We start from the raw sequence: 22,468 nt of genomic DNA, 5'->3' as shown, positions 1-22,468 counted from the left end.
CAGACACCCATGAAGAGACACATTAGGTCCTGCTATCAGGGGTGACACACAATTTTCACAATACTATATCTATTGTGGGTTCTGCACCAGTACCTATGACACATTTTCAATACATTTTCAATACAGAAGGAACAGAGAAATGTCAGCATCTATTTTGCTTTTATTATTTAGGTGCAATTGCAAAAGCAAGAAGACAAAACCGAGTAAAAGCTAAGTTAAAACAAAGCAAATATATTTTAAATGGAGCGCATAAATCATTTTGAGTGGGGTACAAGTGAGTTTTTATTATTTCATGGTTTCATGAAAACCATTCCATTTACATCAGTAAGTGTGATGTCACCAATTTTACAAGATTAAAACTGAACTGTATCTACCCCATTACATTGTGTTTCAAATGTGGATGTTGTCACATCTGCAATTGGAAAGTGTTCAGATCTACAATCATATGCAAAATTTGGGATAACTGTTGGTAAAAACATGTTTCGTTGACTTTCCTTGTGAAAATAAGCTGACATCCTCTACAGGGAAACACACTTAAATTTGAATTTAGATTTAAATGCTTTACATGATTTCTGTGTATTGCTGAGTTTAATATATTGGAAAAAATAAAACATACAACATGTACCATAACTTTTATTTCCAAATTAACAGTAATTGTGCATTAAAATGTAGAAAATATCTTCAGAAGATGTCTAAAGGAGATGTGTAGGTATTTTCATTGAAAAAGTTAATAAACAGGGGCAGATCTAGTGATTCTGAGACCCCAAAAACAGGCACGGGGCTCTCTGGATGCACATTTTTAAGTGAGATGAGGCTCCTGAGTGGTATTTCTATTTACACTGCAAAAAATGTATGTCTTGGTAAGAAAACATTTCTAAATATTTCTCATTTCTCTTTCACAAGATCAGTTAACTTCCTTTGTTTAAGAAATACAGATACATTACCTGCCAATACAGTGAGATGATTTGGTACAGAGTAAAACAGAAGTGAAGAAATTAGTATTTATTTTATTCATTTTGTTTTGCGGGAAGTATTACGTAATGTAATCCCTGTACATTTTGAGTGAAGTAGTAACGTTTGCAAGTTTGTTACTTTTCTAATTACCCAATGCTATACTGACTTCATCACTAGCATTATGTATTGCTGAGTCTGTGCAGCACTCTGTTCTGACTGGAAAAAGCAAGGTAACTTTGGGAAAGCAAGAACAAACTTTTTCCTTTCTTCCCTCTGAGTCCTAACAACAAGACACCAGCGCGCAATGACAAAACTAAAACACTCCCATTATAGTTGAACAATGACCAGCTGTGAGTGGCATAGCGTGATGCGATGTGACATGTCGCTTCAGACAAAACTCTGCCATTCCACCTTAAAGTGGGTAAGGGGAAACTCTTCCATCAAGTGGAGAAGAGAAGGGACCTTTACAGGCTTCCGGCAAGTACTATAAGGATTTTAACAGAAAGGAAACCATACAGAGAGAAACTGTGAGAGTAAATAAACACTGTTTATTTTGTGTCACTGACTGATGAGGATACTTAGCTAAAAAGTTTGATGGTTTGCTTAGTTGTCGTGATAACTAAATGCTTTACATGATTTCTGTGTATTGCTGAGTTTAATATATTGGAAAAAATTAAACATACAAAATGTACCATAACTTTTATTTCCAAATTAACAGTAATTGTGCATTAAAATGTGGATAATATCTTCAGATGTCTAAAGGAGATGTGTAGGTATTTTCATTTAAAAAGTTAATAAACAGGGGCAGATTTAGTGATTCTGAGACCCCAAAAACAGGCACGGGGCTCTCTAGATGCACATTTTTAAGTGAGATGAGGCTCCTGAGTGGTATTTCTATTTACACTGCAAAAATGCATGTCTTGGTAAGAAAACATTTCTAAATATTTCTCATTTCTCTTTCACAAGATCATTTAACTTCCTTTGTTTAAGAAATACAGATACATTACCTGCCAATATAGTGAGATGATTTGGTACAGAGTAAAACAGAAGTTTTATAATGCTATAAAATATAATGCTATTATATATATTGGACAACTTTTATTTAGATTTCCCAACACCCAGAAACACACAGAAAATCACACCAAAGAATCTCCTCTTCAAAAGGTACATCATTAGTGTGTTTTTCATAGCAGCCTGTCTTTATGCGGCTGTCATCACCTAACAACAGAGAATAGTCCATTATAATCATTATGGGGGTGATGCAGCTTTGAAATGACTAAATATTATTGCTACAGTCAGAAATAACAGCTAATACTCACAGCTGCCTACCTCTGCCTAGTGCAAACACTACCCACCAACAAAACGTGGAATTTGACCAGGGGTGCCAAAACTTTAGCATAGGACGTTTTGCATAGCTGTCCTGGCCTCGTTCTAGTCAAGAAGTCATTATAATCTGATCTGTATGTAATTTAAACACAGATCAGGCAGCTTGTCTACATTCATTATCTGGTGACATCATCTCCACCCGCAGCATTTAAAACAGCTCATGCCTCCCTAATTTAACAAGCTATCATAATGATGAGAAAACAGAGGACAGGCAACCTAGAAGCATGAAGCGAAAAGGATGAAGATTAGTGTGCAATTCTCCCAAAACAATTCTTAACACATATTTTTCTTTCAAATATGTGCTCAAGTTGTAACAACTGAGCAGCTGCACAGAATTCACTATAAATATAAATAGAAAACATAAAATAGTCACTTTCTCTGTAACTTCAGTTGCCTGGAAAACTTTGTTTGATGCAAACCTTGAACCCAAGGCAGTTATTAATCTTCAGACATAACTACTGATTTGAGTTGTTACAATGAATTAATTAGTAACTACTTCAAACTAATAAGTGAGTTATGTAATGTGTAGTAAGTTATGTAGGTTGGAGTGAGAGTGACATTTAAAGGGCTCATATCCTATACTGTTCTTGTCTTTTATATATATATATATATATATATATATATATATATATATGATCTCCTTTAATCACTTTTAATCATATTTTTTGTTTCTGTACCATTACAGCCAATATATGATCATAAATGACCTCTGTTCTGATTGGCTGTCCTGTATTGTGCTTTATCCAAGGTGAAACACTCCTTATAACGTCAGTGTCGTCAGGCAGGATAAGCTGCTGTAGGCTGCATAGGCAGACATATGGAAACATATAAATGATCTCGATGTGGGTTGTTTTTCAGCTTATTTTTAATTTTTCATATGTTTTGACACTTTGACATTACATGTGGTTATTACAATTACAGTCTACATTAAACTATTATACAACAGAAACATGAGGACAAATTTGTTTTCTATGATATGGGCTCTTTAAAGGTGGACCTCCATAAGGGTCTCTTAGAGTTGAAGATGTTAAATAAAGTGTAAACCTTTATGAAGTTACATTTATGGGAACTTCGAGGGAGAAGGTGTGCGTGCTACCTGCTCCGCTGTCAGGAAATCCAGAGCGTCGAGGGTGAAGATAAGGAGGGCTTGCACCAGCAGGATGAACTGATTAAACTGCCACGTTAGACAGAAGCAAAATGTACAGACAAACACCAGCCACAGCACCACCCTCTGTGTATAGAACACACACACACACACACACACACACACACACACACAAGATGTTAAAGCCCAACTGTCCAGACACCCAAATATACACTGGCACATGAGGTCCTTGTCTCAGGCCCAGGTGTGTTGGAGAATTCTTCCACTCAACCACCATCTGTCTGAACGGCCGGAACAAACTGTTAACACCTCCACGAAGAACACACACTGACAGAGAACAAATGCGTGCACCAGATAATAAACATTTCACACAGCTCAGAAAAAGCTACCAATGTCTCTTTCACATTTCAGCCCAGTGTTTAAAAACAGCAATCTTTTCTCTTACATCACCTCAGCACCTGCTGTTCTAAAAAGACCATGAACTCAGCTGTTATGGACAAAAGTAATGATGCAAATCCACTTTTCTAAGATTACTGCATCAATAAGGTCCGTTATGTGGTAGTTCTGTACCTGGTGGGTCGGCCTGAGCTGAGGACGTAGGTAGCAGGTGATAGCAGTGACCTGCAGGGCAAAAAACGGCAGAGACCAGTTCTCTCTCAGGGATATGGTGAACTCCACACGTGTAGTGTCTATTCTGTACAAACACAAACATATAAATACAAAGTTAACGTGATGACTATCAATATTCTGCTCTTTTCTTGAATGATATGAAGTTAAACTGCTTTTCATTTATGAAATGAGTCTCTAAAACTCACGTATGTCCCTGAAACTTTAAACCATCTCCACTCAGCCTGCAACAGCTTTATATATGTAAATATATGCACCTTTATTTTTTGTTTATGTCCTTTCTTTTATTTATTTTATCATTTTGCTATTTTATCACTAGTTATATTGTTTATTTTTTGTTTTCTAATTTATTTCAATCTTACCCTATATCAGTGATACTTTTTTATTTTTTATTCTTATTACTAATCTGCATAATATTTATATTTGATTATTTCAATTTATTTAATCTTTTTTGTTATTAACCCCTGAAATGGCCAGGACCCACCAGCAGGCTTAAAGTATTACCACACACTTATATCACCTAAGAACTCAAGTTTGCACTGTAGGCCTTGCAGTTATTGAATTAAAAGCCATAGAATTTAATAATGCTGGAATTTTAAGGAGTTAACTGACAGAAGTTAAAATATTTGAGGTCATGACAGTTTAAGTCACATGAGAGGTTTTGCTGTGTATTTGAGTTATTTTAGTCGTCATGACATCAAACACTACAGCAACATTACAAAAAATGTCACGGCAACTACCGATAATAATAGTATGACACTTTTATATTCCTAGGCATCCGTCATGAGTCTAGACAACATATGACATCTGCCACAACTTGTTTATGACATGGTTACAAAGCATGGCTCTGTATATGTATGTTCTGTAGCAGGCTTCAAGAAAAGTGTTACTGAAGTGTTATTACATTTTGACCATTAAGCACTTCTTTAAACTTAAGCATCAATTACTTAAGGGATGTGTGATTAATACAGTATATTACTGGCTAATCAACATCTAATTAACACTAAAAATGATTCATTTACAACCTTTGATGGAAAGTGTTACAGGAAGCTCAGCGCACTGATTTCAAATGTTGTCAGAATAACAGTGAGGCAGTGTTTTTTTAAGTAAATTACCGGTTGAGGATGTACCACACTCCAGTGAGAGCTCCTGCCAGCCACGAGTCGCTTAGCATCCAGCTGGTGAGGAAGAGAGCTAGAACATACACTGCTTGAAGAGCAAACACAGTGTAAATGTAGAAATAAACTGGTTCCAGGTAGTCCTGTGAACACACACATATATGTTTATAAAGACTTTCACGTTTATGAAGACCTCAATGCTATATATTCATTTGTAACTATTTTGGATATGACAAATTTTTGAAAAGAATAACATCTGACCTATAATGGAAAACATTTCATTTTATTTTATTTAAGCAAGAGTGTACTCATCAAAAGGTATAATTAATTTTTCTTTTATGTCATTATATGAACATAGACTATAATGTGTTAGTTAATGCTCAGAAACCCCTCAGGACCACTACAGAGCAGGTATCATTTGGGTGGTGGATCATTTTCAGCAGTGCCACTGACATAATGATGGTGTTTTAGTGTGTGTGGCACTGGTATGAGTGGATCAGACTTTTCAAACACCTCAGTTTCACTGATGGACTGAGAATGATGCACCAACTAAACAAAACAGCCAACAGTATCCTGTGAGAACTGATGAAGAAGTAGATGATAATCAACACAAATTGTGTAGTAACAGATGAGCTACTGCCCAGGAGTCTCAGATTTTACATCTACAAGGTGGACTGTCAAGGTAGGAGTTTCTAAAAGACTGGACAGTGAGTGAACACAGTGTTTAAAAACTCCAGCAGCACAGCTGTGTCTAATCCACTTGTACCAGCAGAACACACACTAACATTTGGGGCAGTCGTGGGCTGGAGGTTAGGGAACTGGCCCTGTGACCGGAAGGTTGCCTGTTCGATCCCCAGTGCCGACAGCACATGACTGAGGTGTCCTTGAGCAAGAAACCTAACCCCCGATTGCTCCCCGGGCGCTATGGATAGGGCTGCCCACCGCTCCGGGCAAGTGTGCTCACTGCCCCCTAGTGTGTGTGTCTATTCACTAGTGTGTATGTCGTGCTTCACTTCACGGATGGGTTAAATGCGGAGGTGGAATTTCCCCGTTTGTGGGATTAATAAAGTATCACTTAACTGGCCACCCCCACCCCTCTGTGTGTGTAGAATGTAAATATGTATTGAATAGTATTTAGTAAATGACAAATTTCTTGTATTATAAAAGATGCGGATGATGACTTTCGCTGCCATTGCAACATCAGCCTACCTGAATGGGCAGAATCCTGTAGAGGATGCTTAGCAACACCTCTTGATAGATGTTCATACGCTGCAGAATATTGATAGTCCTCTTAGACTCTGTAGTGTTGTCATTTATGAGCTCATACAGACCTGCACAAAAACACACAGATGCAAGTATAAAACAGCTTTGAGTATGGGCTCTGAGCTACATAGATCTCCCTTAGCAATAGCTACGGGGTCTCAATAATAACCTCAATACCAACATATTCAATAAAGAAACATTGCTCCAAGCATGCTCCAAGCCTATTACAGCACAATGCCCGATCGCTCAGGCACAATAGAGTAGCAGCCAGAGAACAGCTATAGGCACTGTCGTTACAGCCATTTTCTTCTTGATGGGCAATAGTCTAATTGTAATGTTTTTCACTCTGGAGCACAAAAGAAGCTCATTCCAAATACAGCTGTTAAGGGCTTTAGTTCACTGAAACCTCAAACGTCTTCTGTTTCCTTCTCGCTTCATTCTTTTTTTTTAATGCTCTTTTTGATATAACTAACATACTCCCCATGGTCACATAATAAAACGTTCCTGCGATTGCCCTCGTATTACATAAATGATAACGGAAAGCAGACAAAGTGGACAGAGAAGCATGACTGGTCGGCTCGTTAGTTCATTTATATTTCATTCATTTTTCCATTTGCTGGATGATTGAACTAAGAATAATTGAAAGAACAAAGCGGATGACAATTAACAGGGAAGCTTTTAGAAAAGTGCAGCAGAAACTGAGAAGTTGATTAAAAAAAAAAACACTTGAAATGACTTCACTAGAAGCTGTTTGCACTTGCATTTGTTAACTTTTTCATCCTTTATCATTTTCCTATACTACAAAGAAAATCAGCTCGGCCTCAAGCCTATAAGAACCATGAGGTGCCCCTGACTGCCACTGTGACCAACCTAGAGCAGGACTGATGAATCACTTGGCTGATATCAATGTACTTTTATTGGTATTGGCAAAAATATTGCTAATAATGCCCTTATAATTAGTGCCTTTCATGGTCAGAAACTACAAACCTACGAGACAGCAAATCAGTCTGATAAATTTGAATACAAACCATAACAGTTAATAAAAATGAAATGTAAGTTGTAAGTATTTTCTATGAAGAAAGCTGAGGCAAAGAGGTAAAACTAAGAAGTAATAACAGAAACCAAAACTGCAAAGAGCTCCTCACAATGTCTATCAAGGAAAAAAAAATCTTGAAAGTGGTCTATTCTAGTTCAGTTCTAGTTCACAAAACCTGCCATGTACATTATTTATTTATTTATTTTAGTTTAAGGGTGCATTCACACTTGGTTTGACTAAAACAAACCCTGGTGTGGCTGCTCTGTTAGTGTGGTTCATTAGAGCAAGCCAGAAGGCTGGAACCTTTGGTGTGAACCAAATAAGCAGACCAAGACACCCTGAACAGGTCAGTCTTGCTTTGTATAAAAGAAAAAAAAACAAACTCTGGTGTGGTTTGTTTGACGTTTGAGCAACGTGAACCAAAGACGGCGAATTGGGCCAAAGACAAAATGAACCTCGGCACGTAGAAGAACAGAGTGTCTGATGTTGTTCTGACACGTGCATCTGCTTTATCATCTTTTTATGAGCTCTGAATCGGTAAGTGTATGACAGTTTCTCTTATAAAACGTGGCGGAGACGTGGTCAAAGCCATTATAAAATACTTCATATACGCACTTAACTGCATACATAAATTATAATATGTAAGAAGATGCCAATGTTTCTTCATTTTGTAAAAGTAGTACACCACTCAAGGCTCTGTTATAGGGATTTCAGCCTGCTTTGTGTCATGCAAAACCACAGTATTGCTGGAAGTCACATGCTTTATTGCTCTTATATCACAAGACAGATACAAAACAGACAAGCACAGATAGAACCAGCGTTATTCAGAAAGTTCTGTGGGCATTATCACAGTTATTGTATGTCATAAAATCAGATATGACCTTTTACTCATAATACTTTTGTTTACATCTTTTGGTTCAATGTTGAATATGTCAATGTGGACACCAGAACTAAAACTAGCAACAGTGTATAGAATAATCTTCTGCTTTGGTCTGGACCAAGGGAATCAAACTAGATATATAAACACACCCTAAGAAATCTAAACACTGAGAACAGACAAATCATGTTACTTCATGTCAATCATAAATAATTATATTGGTCCTATTTAACCAAAACTATCATAGAGCATAAAATGAAAACATAAAAAATAAAATTATTCAGTTGTAATTTCTTGCCCCTTCAATTCGATATGGGTATCAGCCAAAACAATGGTCAGACCCTAGATTGAAGACCTGTCCTTAATTGGCCAGCCTGTGTACACAAAGTGTGAAAGGGAAACCTCCATACCTTCCTGTATAGACGGAGCCCTCAGCATCTGCTTGTAGTAGGAATAGTAGAGGCCGCATTCTGTCCGAAAAGAGATTTCACGCTCAACTTCCTGCCATGGCAACAGAGACAAATGCACTGTCATCAAACAGAGCGAAAATAAAACAGTACCTATGAATCTGTTTTTCATACAATGCCTGCTACATATGAGAAAGAGATACTTATAAAGCAGTCCATTATTTTCCAATGGACAAATCTTTCAGTGGAAAACTCCGGAGATGCAATAAAAGTCCAGAGTCAAATGGGCGCCGTTACTTTGAGTGATTAAAGCAGTCCTTACTATGACCTCTTTCAGTTCAGCATGGCCACATAAACATTTTCAAATGACAAACTAGAAATAGAATCAGAAGTAAAGATCAGTCATCCTGTGAGTAAAGTGGTGAGTTACGTCAATGTTCCAAAAAAAAGATCAATGTAAAATAAGTTGAGTGAAAACAACAAGCTTAATTTTGTTCTTTTATTAAATGCTAGGCAATGGCTTAACTGTAAAAAAGTGTAATTTAATATGAATTATTTGTCCCTCATAGCTCACTGAAAAAAGAGGAGGTGTTCTGTCCAACAAGAGCACTTTGAAAACAAAAGGCCCTAAAGGATTTCTTGGAAAAAGAATAAAACAAAAACAATTACTTGGTGGAGAGCCTTTCCTTTATGTGAAAGTTCTAATTACAAAAATAGTTCTATAAAGAACCAGCAGTTGAAAAATGAGGATAGTGGTTATAAAAGTGGTCCTCAAAGCCCCCAGATAGTCCAAAGTTTTTTCTACCCCAGCTCACAGCACAGGATTTGATAGTCCATCTTGCGAGCCTGGAGGACCAGCCTAAGAACAACTGCTTTATGGGAACCAAATGTGGTTCTTTCAGAGCATCGCTACAGAAAGCCTTTTGTCATGCACCTTCATTTTTTTTAACCTGTTGATTCAGAATGAAAACCAAATGTAAATTTTATTTGTTGTGTAATTAATATGCAATTACAGTTACATTTGAAAAATATAGCAAAACAAACATCACAACTTGACTTGAAATGGTTAACCAAACTTTTGCCTCAAAGTTCAGAGTTTTTGAGTTTTTTTTTAAGTTTTTGCAGTTTCATTAAACCTGCAGTGTAATACACATCATACACATGCAGCATTTCAAAGCACTTCAAAGAAAATATATTATATGACCACCTGAGAAATAATGAAAAGTAATAAATGGAAAGGCTGAGCTCTAGAGAGAACAGAAGCCATTACAAAGTTTGCACCAAAGTTCTTTCAACTTTTAGCCAATACTATTTATCTCTTTAAATGTAGTTTTCTATTTAAAGTGAATCTAATAGACATCGCTGAGTACAAATATGAAACGTCTGAGACAAGCACTGGGTATACTTTTCAGACAAAAACCACTAATTAAACCACTTCACAGGAAAAAAAGGTTACATTATATCCAAGCTTAAGCTCATGCAGCCGACAGACAGCAATCCAAGACTTGCTGCAGTGATGTAATCAAAGTAGTGCTGTAATATATTGCCTGTATTGGTATGCTGGTATATGTATCAAACAACACTGATTTTTAGTTTTAGTCGTATTGATAGATATTTAAAATACATTTACATTTACAGCATTTAGCAGACGCTCTTATCCAGAGCGACTTACAAGAAGTGCTTTGTCAATCTAGAGAAATTATCTTTGCTAGATACCAATAGCTTAGAGAAAAAGACAGTCCTGAGCTCAAATACTGCTAGAAACAAATATGTCACTGCAGACACCAAGAGAAAAAGAAACAGAGTTGAATGCAGAACTATGTGCCATTCAAAGCAATACAATAACAATAAGATACAATACAATAAACTACAATACAGAGTGCAGTACAATAAATAAGTGCAGCTTATAGTTCAATGCTCATTTAAGTGCTGTGTAAAGAGATGAGTCTTCAGTCTGCGTTTGAAGACAGCAAGAGAGAGTTCATTCCACCACCTGGTTGCCAGTACAGTGAACATTCTCGACGCTTAAATAATGTGTTATGTGCTAAAGATTGTTTTGAAAGAAAAAAAAATCTGTCTCTCTGGATATCTGATCTGTCTATTTCAGATTTGCAATACTGTGTATGGTTCTTTTTGGGGTAATGTCAAAAAAGAACAGAACAAAACAGCACAACTAAAGCAGGCTACATCAGGTTTGCAGGACTTGTTTAACCTGGAATACCAGTATTCGGGAAGCATGGATTAATCAGGTTTATGAAAGGGATCTACAGATATCATGAAAACCAAAACACACCACAAACATTCAGCTTCAGCAGCCACAACACACTTTGCAACATACTCAAAAGAACGATCATTTATCAAAAGATATCATTTGTGTCCATTATTATGTTCCCAGATAAATCTTATGAAGACATCATGGATGAATTTGCTTTAGAGGGCCTATCATGGAAAACCAAACTTCACTCTCTTTTTTTTAAATAAAGGACTCTGAAGTAGTTAGTAAGCATTGTTAACAGCCTAAACACACTATTCACTACCCAGTCCATACAGTCAATGCATGAAAATGTACAAAACAGTCTATTTTTAATTCAGCTCATTTACATACATCCACCTATTCCACCAACAGCAGTGTAGCCTCGCCCGTTCGCACTGCAATGATGAGGAGTACTTCAGCTTTTTGGATGAGGAATGATACAGGACAGCCAATCAGAACACAGCTCGTTTACATATATCAATCTTAAAGGCACAGTGATAATAACAGCCTGTTTCATTTTACAGGATAAAGAGAGGTCAGAAAATGGTCATATAAATATCAATACACCCATACAGCCATATAAACCATAGAAGTGCACCTCTGACAAAAATATAAAAGGCAAGAAAATGGGGGGAAAAAAATAGAAAATGATGCCCATGCCAAGTCAATTTACACTGTAATTTCTTTCATTTGCATTTAATTATGTTATTTGATTTCTTATACATTTATATTTAATTTTAGCTTAGCCCCCTGTTTATAGCATTGCATTTATTAAACTTTTTTCATCTAATGTAGTTTTCATTCCCTTTCTTTCTAGCATACAAAACAATATGGTTAAGGTGGGTGCAGATGGCCCAAAGTAGGATGACAAATAGGGCCCCCATAATTTAGCTATGCTTAATAATAATAAGCAAATTTTAAACATAGTACAAAATGCTCATCATTTCAGCACTGGCTGTTACATTATGCACATACTAAAAAAATGAAATAATTTACTGTAGCATTAACTGACAGCCTAGCAAATCTTAACTAAGTTATGTGGCTGTGTGGTTGATGGAAACACAAAGAGGAGATATCAGTCCTCAGTTCAGATTTGGGGTGGGAGGCAAACAAAACTAGATCTGGACATCCTTAATGCAAACTGCAATAATGTCCCTGAAATACCCTGAACTATTTGGAAAACAGACATAGCCCTCCTTACCTCCAACTGTGAAAACCACAGCAGGTTCTCGTGGATGGAGTAAACACACCAGGCATGGGATAGTCCTGTTACCCCTGCCACCACCAAACCTGTTGCCATGACAACAGCCTGCCAACAGCGCAAAGCAGGAAGCTTTTTCTGTGGAGAGTTCCGGGAGTTTTCAACCCACTCCCTCTTTTTCCAGACCCCCATATGTTCTTTTGTTCCAAAGCTTTCCAAAGATACCCTGTCTTCAGGGGTCCGCCGCATGCTCTTCCCTCTGTGTCGATGCTCCATTTTGAAAGTTTTCTAGCAATGCTCCACTTTTCTTTCAGATTTTTTTCTTCCCCAACTTGACCATCCGTGAACAAATCAGCGAACAAATCCAGACAGTCTTTCAGGAGGAGCTTCTGCTTAAAAAGTGCTTCCCCAAATACATCCAACATCTCACAGGAGCCTTTACAACATCAGTAAAGTATTCTTTTGAAGGCTTACATAGAAAGATTAGCCAACGGAACTGATCGCACAGAGACAGGACGGCAGGCACCAGAGCAGCAACTGGTGACCTCTTGGTACATTCAGGAAAAAAGAGAAAAAGAGAGCTGAAAAAAAATTTGGAAGATCATTTGGAAAATGTTAAGAGCGTTTGTTAAAGCGCTTATATGACCTAAAACTTCAGCACTAACTCTGGTCTACGAGGTGCTATAACAGTCATGACAAGACTTCACACACAGTAAATTTATGAGAGTCCCAGCTGCAACTGTTTGCTGTCACATGCTGACGTTCCAGAAGAGATACCAGCCAGACCTCTGGCCATGTCTGAACAATGTCAAGGGAGGGAGATAACTGGTCCAATTTTATGGCAATCTTGAAAACAAATCTACATAAAATGCTTCTTAAAAGAAAGAAATGTTATTATGAGACATTAGAAACTTGGCTCTTAACGATACCTACTTACACAATCGTTCTATCAACTGATCGCTGAACACACATCAACATTACAAAAACGCTCTTCCGCAAGTTTCTTGCAACTACATACGTCCAGCAGAGAGGTCTCCAAATCCCCAAACTTACGTAGTGCTGCTTTAACTTGAATTCAAAGCAACTTTAACCAACCCAACTCATTGTAAACTCAACTTAAATCCAGACTCAGCTTGCTATCTCATGAATGCAGCCTCAAGAAACACATTGCTGCACCAAACTCAACTGTCCAAACTGTAGGTTTGTAAGTTTAAAGAATAGAATGCCTGTATTCCTGACTACTCTTTGTAGTCACCTTTGATTAGCTAGTCTTCTCTTCCACAATCTCCTGTCCTAAATAAAAGAGGAAAGTGAATTTCCAATGCCGCATTTTTACTGCAAACACAGCAGCCCCTGATGTAGTCCTGCAGGCAACCTTCCACTAGAGAACATGAAGAAGAACATATGGAGAAGAAAGGGCTCTGGTCATTTAATCCCTGTGAGCAGAGGGAAGCAGCTCCGGGCCATGTTTACCGAGCGGGAGCAGATGAAAGTGGAGAATGAATCATAAGCAAGTCTTAAAATACCGCCCTGCGCACTTTATGCGTCGCTGTTGTTCTTTCCATTACAATTGTGCCTGGATTTGATTTAAACCCCAAACTGTCCTTTGCCTGAGTGAGCTACCATGTGCTCCACCGATTATATATGCCAGCCAAGGCAAACCACACAAGCAGCTAGTACTCATTACTGTTTTTTCACACAGTTTTAGTGTCGTGACCAATGATTAAAGCATGTCTGATTCCACAACATTCAACAGCATAGCTGGAATATTTCCGGTCTGTTCTAAGATACAGAAGACTCTGGGTTACAAATCAGAACATGGGTCAATGACATGGCCTGGATATTTTGTGTCCAAGGCTATTACTTTCCTACTAATTTAATACATACGTTCCATACATTTTCTAATGTAGGAGGTGCTGTGCTTTATTTTACAGCACCTCTTTTATATGAATACATTTTCAGTGCATGAAAAAATAATCATATGGGCAGGGTATTGCATCATAAAGAAGCCACAAAGTGACTTTCATGGTGCAATGCCCTTGTCATTACCCCTTTCAGAAATATTTTTAAAAATTGTGTTGTGAGTCATTTTTGAGTAATGGTTATGCTATATGACTATGCTTCCTCTGTAGGATTATGGTGACATCAGGAACCGTTTTCTCTCATTTACCACTTTTAAGGATATATTATTGTTTTTTTTATATATGTATATGTGTGTATTGTGTGTTTACTATGATTTTTCTTTTCTTCCCCCATTCCTTTCCCTTTTCTTTCTTAAAAAAGCGTCTTGTGGTGCTTGCCAGGCCGTCTTGTGGAAAAAAAAAATCTTAATTGCTTGTGTGGTTAAATGAAAGGCTAAATATCTTTTTTAAAATTGATTTGTTTGATTCCAATGTTTGTATTTGTGTTCAAGTACAAAGACTAGTTTATGTACATTTTCAGTAGAGGTAAATTAATTTATATAACATATAACCTGTTTATTAGGAGTGGTTACATCACAACATTTCTGGTTGGTGAAATAAATCTCTAAAAAATGCTCCATACTATTAAAAAACATATAAACACATTGAACAGATTGTTGCAGATATGAAAATGAACATTATTTCATTTTTAAATGTGATTTTCTTTAGGAAATAAAAACTTTTATTGTATATTACTGTAACAAGCTTTTGACTGCAAATGATTTTGGACAGTTTTAGAAAAGAAAAGTTGAGCTGAGAAAAGTTTTAGTGATAATATGTAAAACACACAGGGCTGGAAATCACTTCATTAATTGTACTTTGTTAGTATATTTACTATTTTGGAAAAGCTGTACTTGATGATTGATAGTATGATTGAAATGTAATATTTGTACTTTTACTAAAATACTACTTAATTAATACTTCCGTGCAAAAAACACTTTTACTCCTTACATTTTGATATTGGCTTTCCTTTTCTGAAAGTTTCACTTTCCAATCATTCAAGTTCCTACGCATTTCAATTTTAAAGTTACAACCATGTCACTTGACTGTCGCCTCGCTGTTTTCTGTATGGGCTGGAACACAAATCTGGTAGGTAAGGGTGGTCCTTGTGCAGGGGCTAAACCAAGGAGAGGCCAGAGCCATCACTGCAGTCATCTATCATCAATAAAGCAATCACCAGAGACATGTTCTCCTACAAGGTCTGAGTGAATGTTCACTCTTTACTGTGAAAATCTGCCAGTTACCAAGAAGTTATTAGAAGTTATTAGGATGATGCTACACTCAGTAATCAGCTTGTCACTGCTCAGACAGCCTATTTTGCTGCAAAGAGATGAGTGAGCACAAGTCAAAATGTTAATTAGCCTTGTTCATTTGACTTAATGAAGCAGCTGACATTGAACTTCTACATTAGGGAAACACGATCAAATGCTCCTAAATGTATTTATACATCAATAAATTATTTCTGTCTTCTTATATGCTGTGCTGTGGATCACATGATTTCAACAAATGACCTGGCATTCAGCATAGAAATTACACAAATAACAAAATGAACAATGTTTTGACTGAATCTTATCAAAAACAGAAACAAAGCCAGTTTCAGAGGTTTTTTTTTACATGTGATTAAACATTTCATTATAAAATTGTTATTACAGTAAGACCTATATATAGTATTATAGTAACAATTTTGACACAGAACTTTTGCAGTACCTCAACTTAAGTGTACTTAAATTCGCTGTGCTTACCAACCCTAAGAATACAGTGCATTAATGTGACTTGGCCCTACAGTGTTGCCCATGTAAGAGAACCTTCTATGCTCAAATAAGCAAAGCTTTCATTATGTCCCATTCAATCTGGACAGGAGAGACCATGGCAGGCTTTGCAAAAGGATCAGTGTTTATATGAAAAGCAAGCTTCCACATAGCCTCACAGAACAGATTTAACTGCATGAGATGAAGTGTGGAAAGTAGCAGAATTCCCAAAATATGTCTCTGCTTTCGCTATCACACACAACCACTTTGCTGCTTTGAACTCAACCTGGACACCCGAGACATGTTTAAAAAAAAAAAAAAAGTGCAGTGCTGTTAGGAGCTGAAAGGATACACCACAGCGCCAGAATAAACCATCAACCCATCATCTGCTTTAGTTTAGATCCCAGCTTCAGGCCTTTCCATGTTGACTTCATTTTAATCACTACTTGAGAACACTGGCAAAGACTGACGTGTTCGACTGAACATGACATCATTTTTTTGGCTCCCCCTTGCACTTTGTTCGGATACAGCTTTGGAAGTCACAGTATAATCCCTGCCCAAACTCTGCCTGACTGTTTTAAAGCACATGGATTATCTGGGAGAGTGCAAGAAAACCAATCTTTCACCACATATGGAGAATGAATCACTCTTTCTCAGCAGGATGCATGTACGTGAGCCTGGGTGAATGTGTGATAAATATTAAGTAGCAGGAACTGAACAAAATAAACCCGTATCTCATGTTTTTCTCCATCACCTGAGTGTAGGGAAGTTGTCACTGCAGCGTGAGAAAGTGATCTACAGGCCTCCATTGCTTGGCCAAAGTGTGGCGTTACTTTTTTAAGCTGACGCAGATGCAGCATAAATTATGTTACACCTGATCCATCCTAACCTCCCGTATCAGAGGCAGCTCTGAAGCGTCTGAACTGCAGTGTAAACCGCATACAACATGCAATACGGCACTGATGGTTATAACACCACAGCAACTACTATCACACTACGTTTGTGCTACAATTACTGCAGTTTTTTTCTTTGCATAATCTGCCTTAAAATATGTAGATTAGGGTTTGACAATATCGAGCAAAAAAGTCAAATTGCAATATTTATTGTTTGAGATATAGTTGCTTGAAAAGGTTTGGACGTCCCTGGTCAAATGACATGTTTTGTTACACATTTTAATGCACGGTTATTCTTTATGTTATTTACTGAATTTATAAAAAACTGAGTGAAAAAACAAAAAACAGGAAATGTAGCCTGTGCAAAGGCTATGGCCCATTTTATATCTTATGTTTAATTCATTTCCAATATGTTAACCCCAAATAAATAAAAACTGGGCACTTAAAATTGCAGATAAATGTCATATTTAAGCTTCTTTCCTGTAGTAGATGTGCTCATTTATTTTTACCAAAAAAGAAGGAATAAAACATGAACCTTCTGCGGTTTTCTGGTCACTAAATAGAAAAATAATATCTAATATTTAGATATGGCAGAGTTAAACACTGGCATGCATTATTTTTGAAAAACTGATTTATGCCTTGTTGCCCAACTGATATATCATTAGGCTGGTAACACCCACACAATTGCTGCGCATTAAGGAAAAGAGTATTAATGTTCTTATAGAATACATTAGTCACAAAGCCATCAATATCACTGTTATAAGGTAATGAAGTAATGAAGAGATTGGATAGGCCCACATATAGCAAAGCCTCACCACCTCTGCCCTCTCACTTTACTGCTAATGTTATGACTAAACCTACAGATTGGAATGATTGGTATGATGGTATATTAATCACGCGACTCATTCCAGTGATTGATATGAATCACAGAAATGATTGTTTTTTTTTCCTCAAATAGACTTTACACGAGTAAAATCGGTGAGAAGACAAACAAAACTGGCTGTGATAAGACTAACTAAAAGAAACTATAAACAGGCACTTTATATGTATTAATCATGATTAAAGTAACAGTTTAAAATAACATTTTTGTTTTTGAACACATCAAACTTTATCAACTGATTTTAAACTTTAGCTCCTTAAAATCAGTATTAGCATTAGTTATAACATTTTTCACATGCCCTAATCTAAATCTGCCATGCGTATTACACGCACAGCTCTGGTATATCAGAATTACAACAATTAATCAAATTATATTTTGTGCCACCTTAGCATAAATAAAAATATGATAAAATGAAGCTTGCTCTATGACCTACGACTGATAAGGGGCACAGCACTTATAGTCTGGGCCAGAAGATCAGTCTTGGTTTATCCCGTGACATATATATCATGAAGAATAAGGTCAATTTAATTTCAGTAGAACGTCAGACAGCAGAGACACTTTGTTTTTTTCTTTTTTATATCAACTGTGAGTATAATAGAATAAAAAAGGCAGACAATCGGGGACTATTATTATGCTTCCATATGCTAGTGAAGTGCAACATTTAGGCAATAAAGTTAACCACTTAAAATTAACATAAAGGTTAAATAGCAGGAACCACAAAAAGAGCATGTGCTTAAAAGCCACTCCATGAAATTCCATGTCCTTTTCAGACCTTTAATATTGTCCATACCTTGGTTCACCTGTAAACACATATGCAGGAAGGTTAAAAGGCTCTAAAAGGTGTTATTACAATATGTTTTAACTCTGACCTCTACCACTCAAAATGCATGGGGATGATATCTGCATTGCAAAATGGCTGCTGTGTTATTCAACACACATTTTTCAGACACACAGTATGTCCTTTCTCCATAATGGGTGCTCACTTAGCCAGCTTTACTGAATTCTGTGAAAGGATAGTTTCCGCTCTGGTCTTTTATGAATGAAATCATACAAATGGCTCTTCACGTAGCCGTCATGAAGTTAGTGGGCCGCTTAACGTACTATAAACCTTCCCTTCTTTTGACTGGTCAAACATAGGCTAGATTCCTCCTCCAGGGAAGTTGGACAGATTCAAGTTCGGATTATAGATTATGGATTATAGGCCTTTTCCTCATCTTCTCACGGAAAGAGCCAGTCCTTTCTCTGGCTGTCTTAACACAGCAAAATGCAAGCCTCATTTGAAACGTACCTTTATATTGGAGAACCACAGGTCATTCTCATGAAGCGTGGCCACATAGATGCAGCACAGCAGACCCAGACTAACTCCGACTGTAGCACCAGTGACAACACACAGTACTGAGCACCATGATGTACCTGCTGGAAAGATCGATAATGATAATCACACCGGGGTATTACAAGGATCCGTAAATGCTTAGACACTGCCTCACTGCTTACCATTTATAGTGCTACTTTTATGGCCTATTATTTCACACTGGCAGAACACTTATTATGAGTCTATAACACTGAATCACTCCTAATCGGTGACAGCTAAAGTAAAGGCTACTGACCAGAAGCTGGCTTCACAGGGACATCAGCCACAAGATCACACCGGAGGCTCTGAGCGTCCAGCCCCGGGTCCTTCCCTTTACTGGCCTTCCTCTGCCGCAGGGCAGTCATGTTGGGTCACAGCTACTGGAACATAAAGACAGAAGCACTTTAAAAAATATTTAAAAACTGAACTAAATTACATTTCATACATTCTTAAAAACTGTTTTTTAAGGGTTCTTTAGTAAAGACTAGAACGCAGAACCCTTTGCATGCTAAAATGGTTCTTCGCATGGTGAAATGGTTCTTCAGATTCATGAAAAATATGTTGTATATGATTCTATATAGAACCTTTTTGAAAAGCTTTCCATATAGCACCAAAAAGACTTCTGCTACTGTTATGATGTCTTATTTGTAACAATAGAAGAACCCTTTTTGGTGCTACATAGAACCATATACACCACATTCTCCATTAATCTACACCAGTCGTGGGCTGGAGGTTAGGGAACCGGCCCTGTGACTGGAACGTTGCCGGTTCAATCCCCAGGGCCGACGACATGACCGAGGTGTCCTTGAGCAAGACACCTAACCCCCAATTGCTCCCTGGGTGCTGTGGATAGGGCTGCCCACCGCTCCGTGCAAGTGTGCTCACTGCCCCCTAGTGTGTGTGTCTATTCACTAGTGTGTATGTGGTGTTTCACTTCACGGATGGGTTAAATGCGGAGGTGGAATTTCCCCGTTTGTGGGATTAATAAAGTATCACTTAACCATGCAACGAGGAATTTAAGCATGCAAATGTTTCTTTGAGTGTCCATGGTTCTATACACAACCACTGTCTTTACTGATGAACCCTTAAAGAACCGCCTTTTTTAAGTGCGTGTAGTACCTGTTCATAATTGTACAATAAATGACATTTCATAGGTTTATTCAACGGTTCTTTAGTAAAGACAATAATTCTATACAGAACCATGAACACTCGAAAACAATTTGCATGCTTAAAGGGTTCTTTGTATAGTGGAACTGTTCTTTAGATTGCTGGAAAATGTGTTGCACATGGTTCTACCATGCTTAAATGGTTCTTCAGATTCATGAAAATATGTTGTATAAGATTCTATATAGAACCTTTTTTGAAAAGATTTCTATATAGCACCAAAAAGGGTTCTGCTACTGTCTGACGATATCAGACTATTAGCAATAGAAGAGCCCTTTTTGGTGCTATATAGAACAATATACAGCACATTCTCCATTAATCTAAACTTAAACTGCTCTTTGCATGGTGCAGATGGATGGAGAATGTGCTGTATATTGTTCTATGGCGGTCCATGGTTCTGCATAAAATCTGTCTTTACTAAAGAAACCCTTAAGAACTATCTTTGTTTTTAAGTGTGTGTAGTACTCTTTCATGCGTGTTATTCTGCTTCACTTTTTAAAAAAGGCCAGGCTACAAATGGGAAACATTTCCATCACTATTAGAACGCCCTCCTGATATTCTCCTCTTTCCAGCTGAATTATTAACGCCCTCCTGCCTGATCTCAGGCCAGCCTGCACTAGCAAGCACGGAGGGCCAAGTTAGCGCTCCAACTCCGCTTAGTGTGAGGACTGGACATGTTGACGGGCACGAAAAGCAACTCATTCAGACACGGAGCACGGAGGAAGATGGTGAAACAGCACACTTTAAGTTACATTTCCCCCAAACTCAGCACCGTGGGGAATAACTTCAGCGAGTTTCGCACGGACATTATTCTGTCAAGCGTCCGTGTTAGCAGCCGTTATCTCTGAAAGACAATAACAATGTCGGTCTTGCTCTGGCTTTCTGTCAAGCTCATTCAAAAGGCACGAGGCGTTTTTTACCCTCACGAATAAGACGAGCAGCACAGCCTTGTAGTCGAAGTAAACGCGGACAATATTACACATAAACAGCGCAGCGTGGGATTAAAACCGCCGTATAATGAGCATCTTTGTTGTGTTGTCCGTTGCTCTGCAGGCCTGTTGTCATGCAGCGGCGTTTCCTGCTTCACGCCGCGGCCAGAGTGGCAGCCAATCTCTGATCGCATCGCTCGCTCGTGCCGGTCCCGGCGTATTCGCGATCGGCTGCTGCTTTCGCCCTCAGATCTAACCACACTCATCGCATTCATGCAAATGTACATCATCGGTCAGCCCGTTTCGTGTCTCACCCTCTTCAGCTGAGCCTGGAGTTGAGGATCGGATGTCCAGCAGCCCCCTCCTCCACCTTCTCCTCCTCTTCTCAGCACTAGAAGTAGCCCATCCGTCCACACGGATTCCGCTGCAGACCTCTTCACCGATCAGTTCAACGCGTAAATCTAAGTTAGTGAAAGCGACGTGCTGTATATATATATATATACTTATATATACACAGAGACTGGTTCTGGAAGTCTCCACCGCTTCTCTCTCCCACTACGTGGATGGATTGACAGTACAATAGCTTGCTGCCACGTAGTGAGGACATGGGGAGAGGGAGTAACGACCCCAAATCAAACGGGAGTCTATTTGTTTTAAAATCGCGTGGGGGGGGGGGGGGGGGGGGGGTATCCAGGGGTAAGTGGAAAGGACAAGCCGGACCGAGGGGTGTTTTGATAAACGCCCGCATCTTTTTATGCAACCTGTTGCAAGTCAGTGGCGGGACACCTGAGGCACCACACAGTCTCAAGACCCAGGCACTCAATAGAGCTTCAACCAGAGGACAGGAAAACAAATAAATGCATAGAAACATAATTCTAATTACAAACCCCATGTCCAGAAAAGGTGGGACGTTTTGTAAAATGCAATCAAAACAAGAATCTGTAATTTGTTCATTGTCTTGAACCTTTATTGACAAAAAATTTTTAATGCTTGCGCTAAGTTAATTGTATTTTATAAATATAAACACATTTAGAATTTGATGCCCACAGCACACTCAAAAAAACTGGGACAGAAGCATGTTTACCGCTGTGTTACATCACCTTTCCTTTTAATTATACTTTTTAAACGTTTGGGAGCTGACGATACTAATTATTTTTGCCCATTCTTGCTGGATACAAGACTTCAGCTGCTCAATCTGTGGTCGTCATTGTCTGATTCTCCTCTTCATGATTTGCCAGACATTTTCAATAGGAGACAGATCAAACACTGTTGTAGGACGTGAGATTGAGGCCTAGCATTATGTTGTAGAAACAA

At 38.0% G+C, this 22,468-nt stretch overlaps 1 protein-coding gene across 4 annotated transcripts in view; it reads right to left on the bottom strand.

Annotated features, from left to right (window-relative positions):
• Positions 1–21,771, bottom strand: part of dpy19l3 (dpy-19 like C-mannosyltransferase 3) — a 68,366-nt gene extending 46,595 nt beyond the window's left edge. The window contains exons 1-8 of one of the 4 annotated variants that reach the window (XM_037534566.1): positions 21,469–21,771; positions 19,318–19,438; positions 18,999–19,123; positions 8,777–8,867; positions 6,400–6,521; positions 5,188–5,333; positions 4,016–4,139; positions 3,437–3,571 (exon numbers count right to left, since the gene is read on the bottom strand). In XM_037534566.1, the coding sequence (XP_037390463.1) occupies positions 3,437–3,571; positions 4,016–4,139; positions 5,188–5,333; positions 6,400–6,521; positions 8,777–8,867; positions 18,999–19,123; positions 19,318–19,426 (852 nt within the window). In that variant the 5' untranslated portion in view covers positions 19,427–19,438; positions 21,469–21,771. Of the gene's footprint in view, positions 1–3,436; positions 3,572–4,015; positions 4,140–5,187; positions 5,334–6,399; positions 6,522–8,776; positions 8,868–18,998; positions 19,127–19,317; positions 19,442–21,468 lie in introns of all 4 variants that reach the window. The other 3 variants (XM_017723302.1, XM_017723301.1, XM_017723299.2) reach the window with 3 other exon arrangements.
• Positions 21,772–22,468: the final 697 nt, after the last annotated feature.

Source organism: Pygocentrus nattereri, chromosome 25 (genome assembly GCF_015220715.1).
Source record: "Pygocentrus nattereri isolate fPygNat1 chromosome 25, fPygNat1.pri, whole genome shotgun sequence".
NCBI lineage: Eukaryota > Metazoa > Chordata > Actinopteri > Characiformes > Serrasalmidae > Pygocentrus > Pygocentrus nattereri.
The sequence above is the reverse complement of the archived record's forward strand: the minus strand, read 5'-3'. Positions and strand labels throughout refer to the sequence as shown.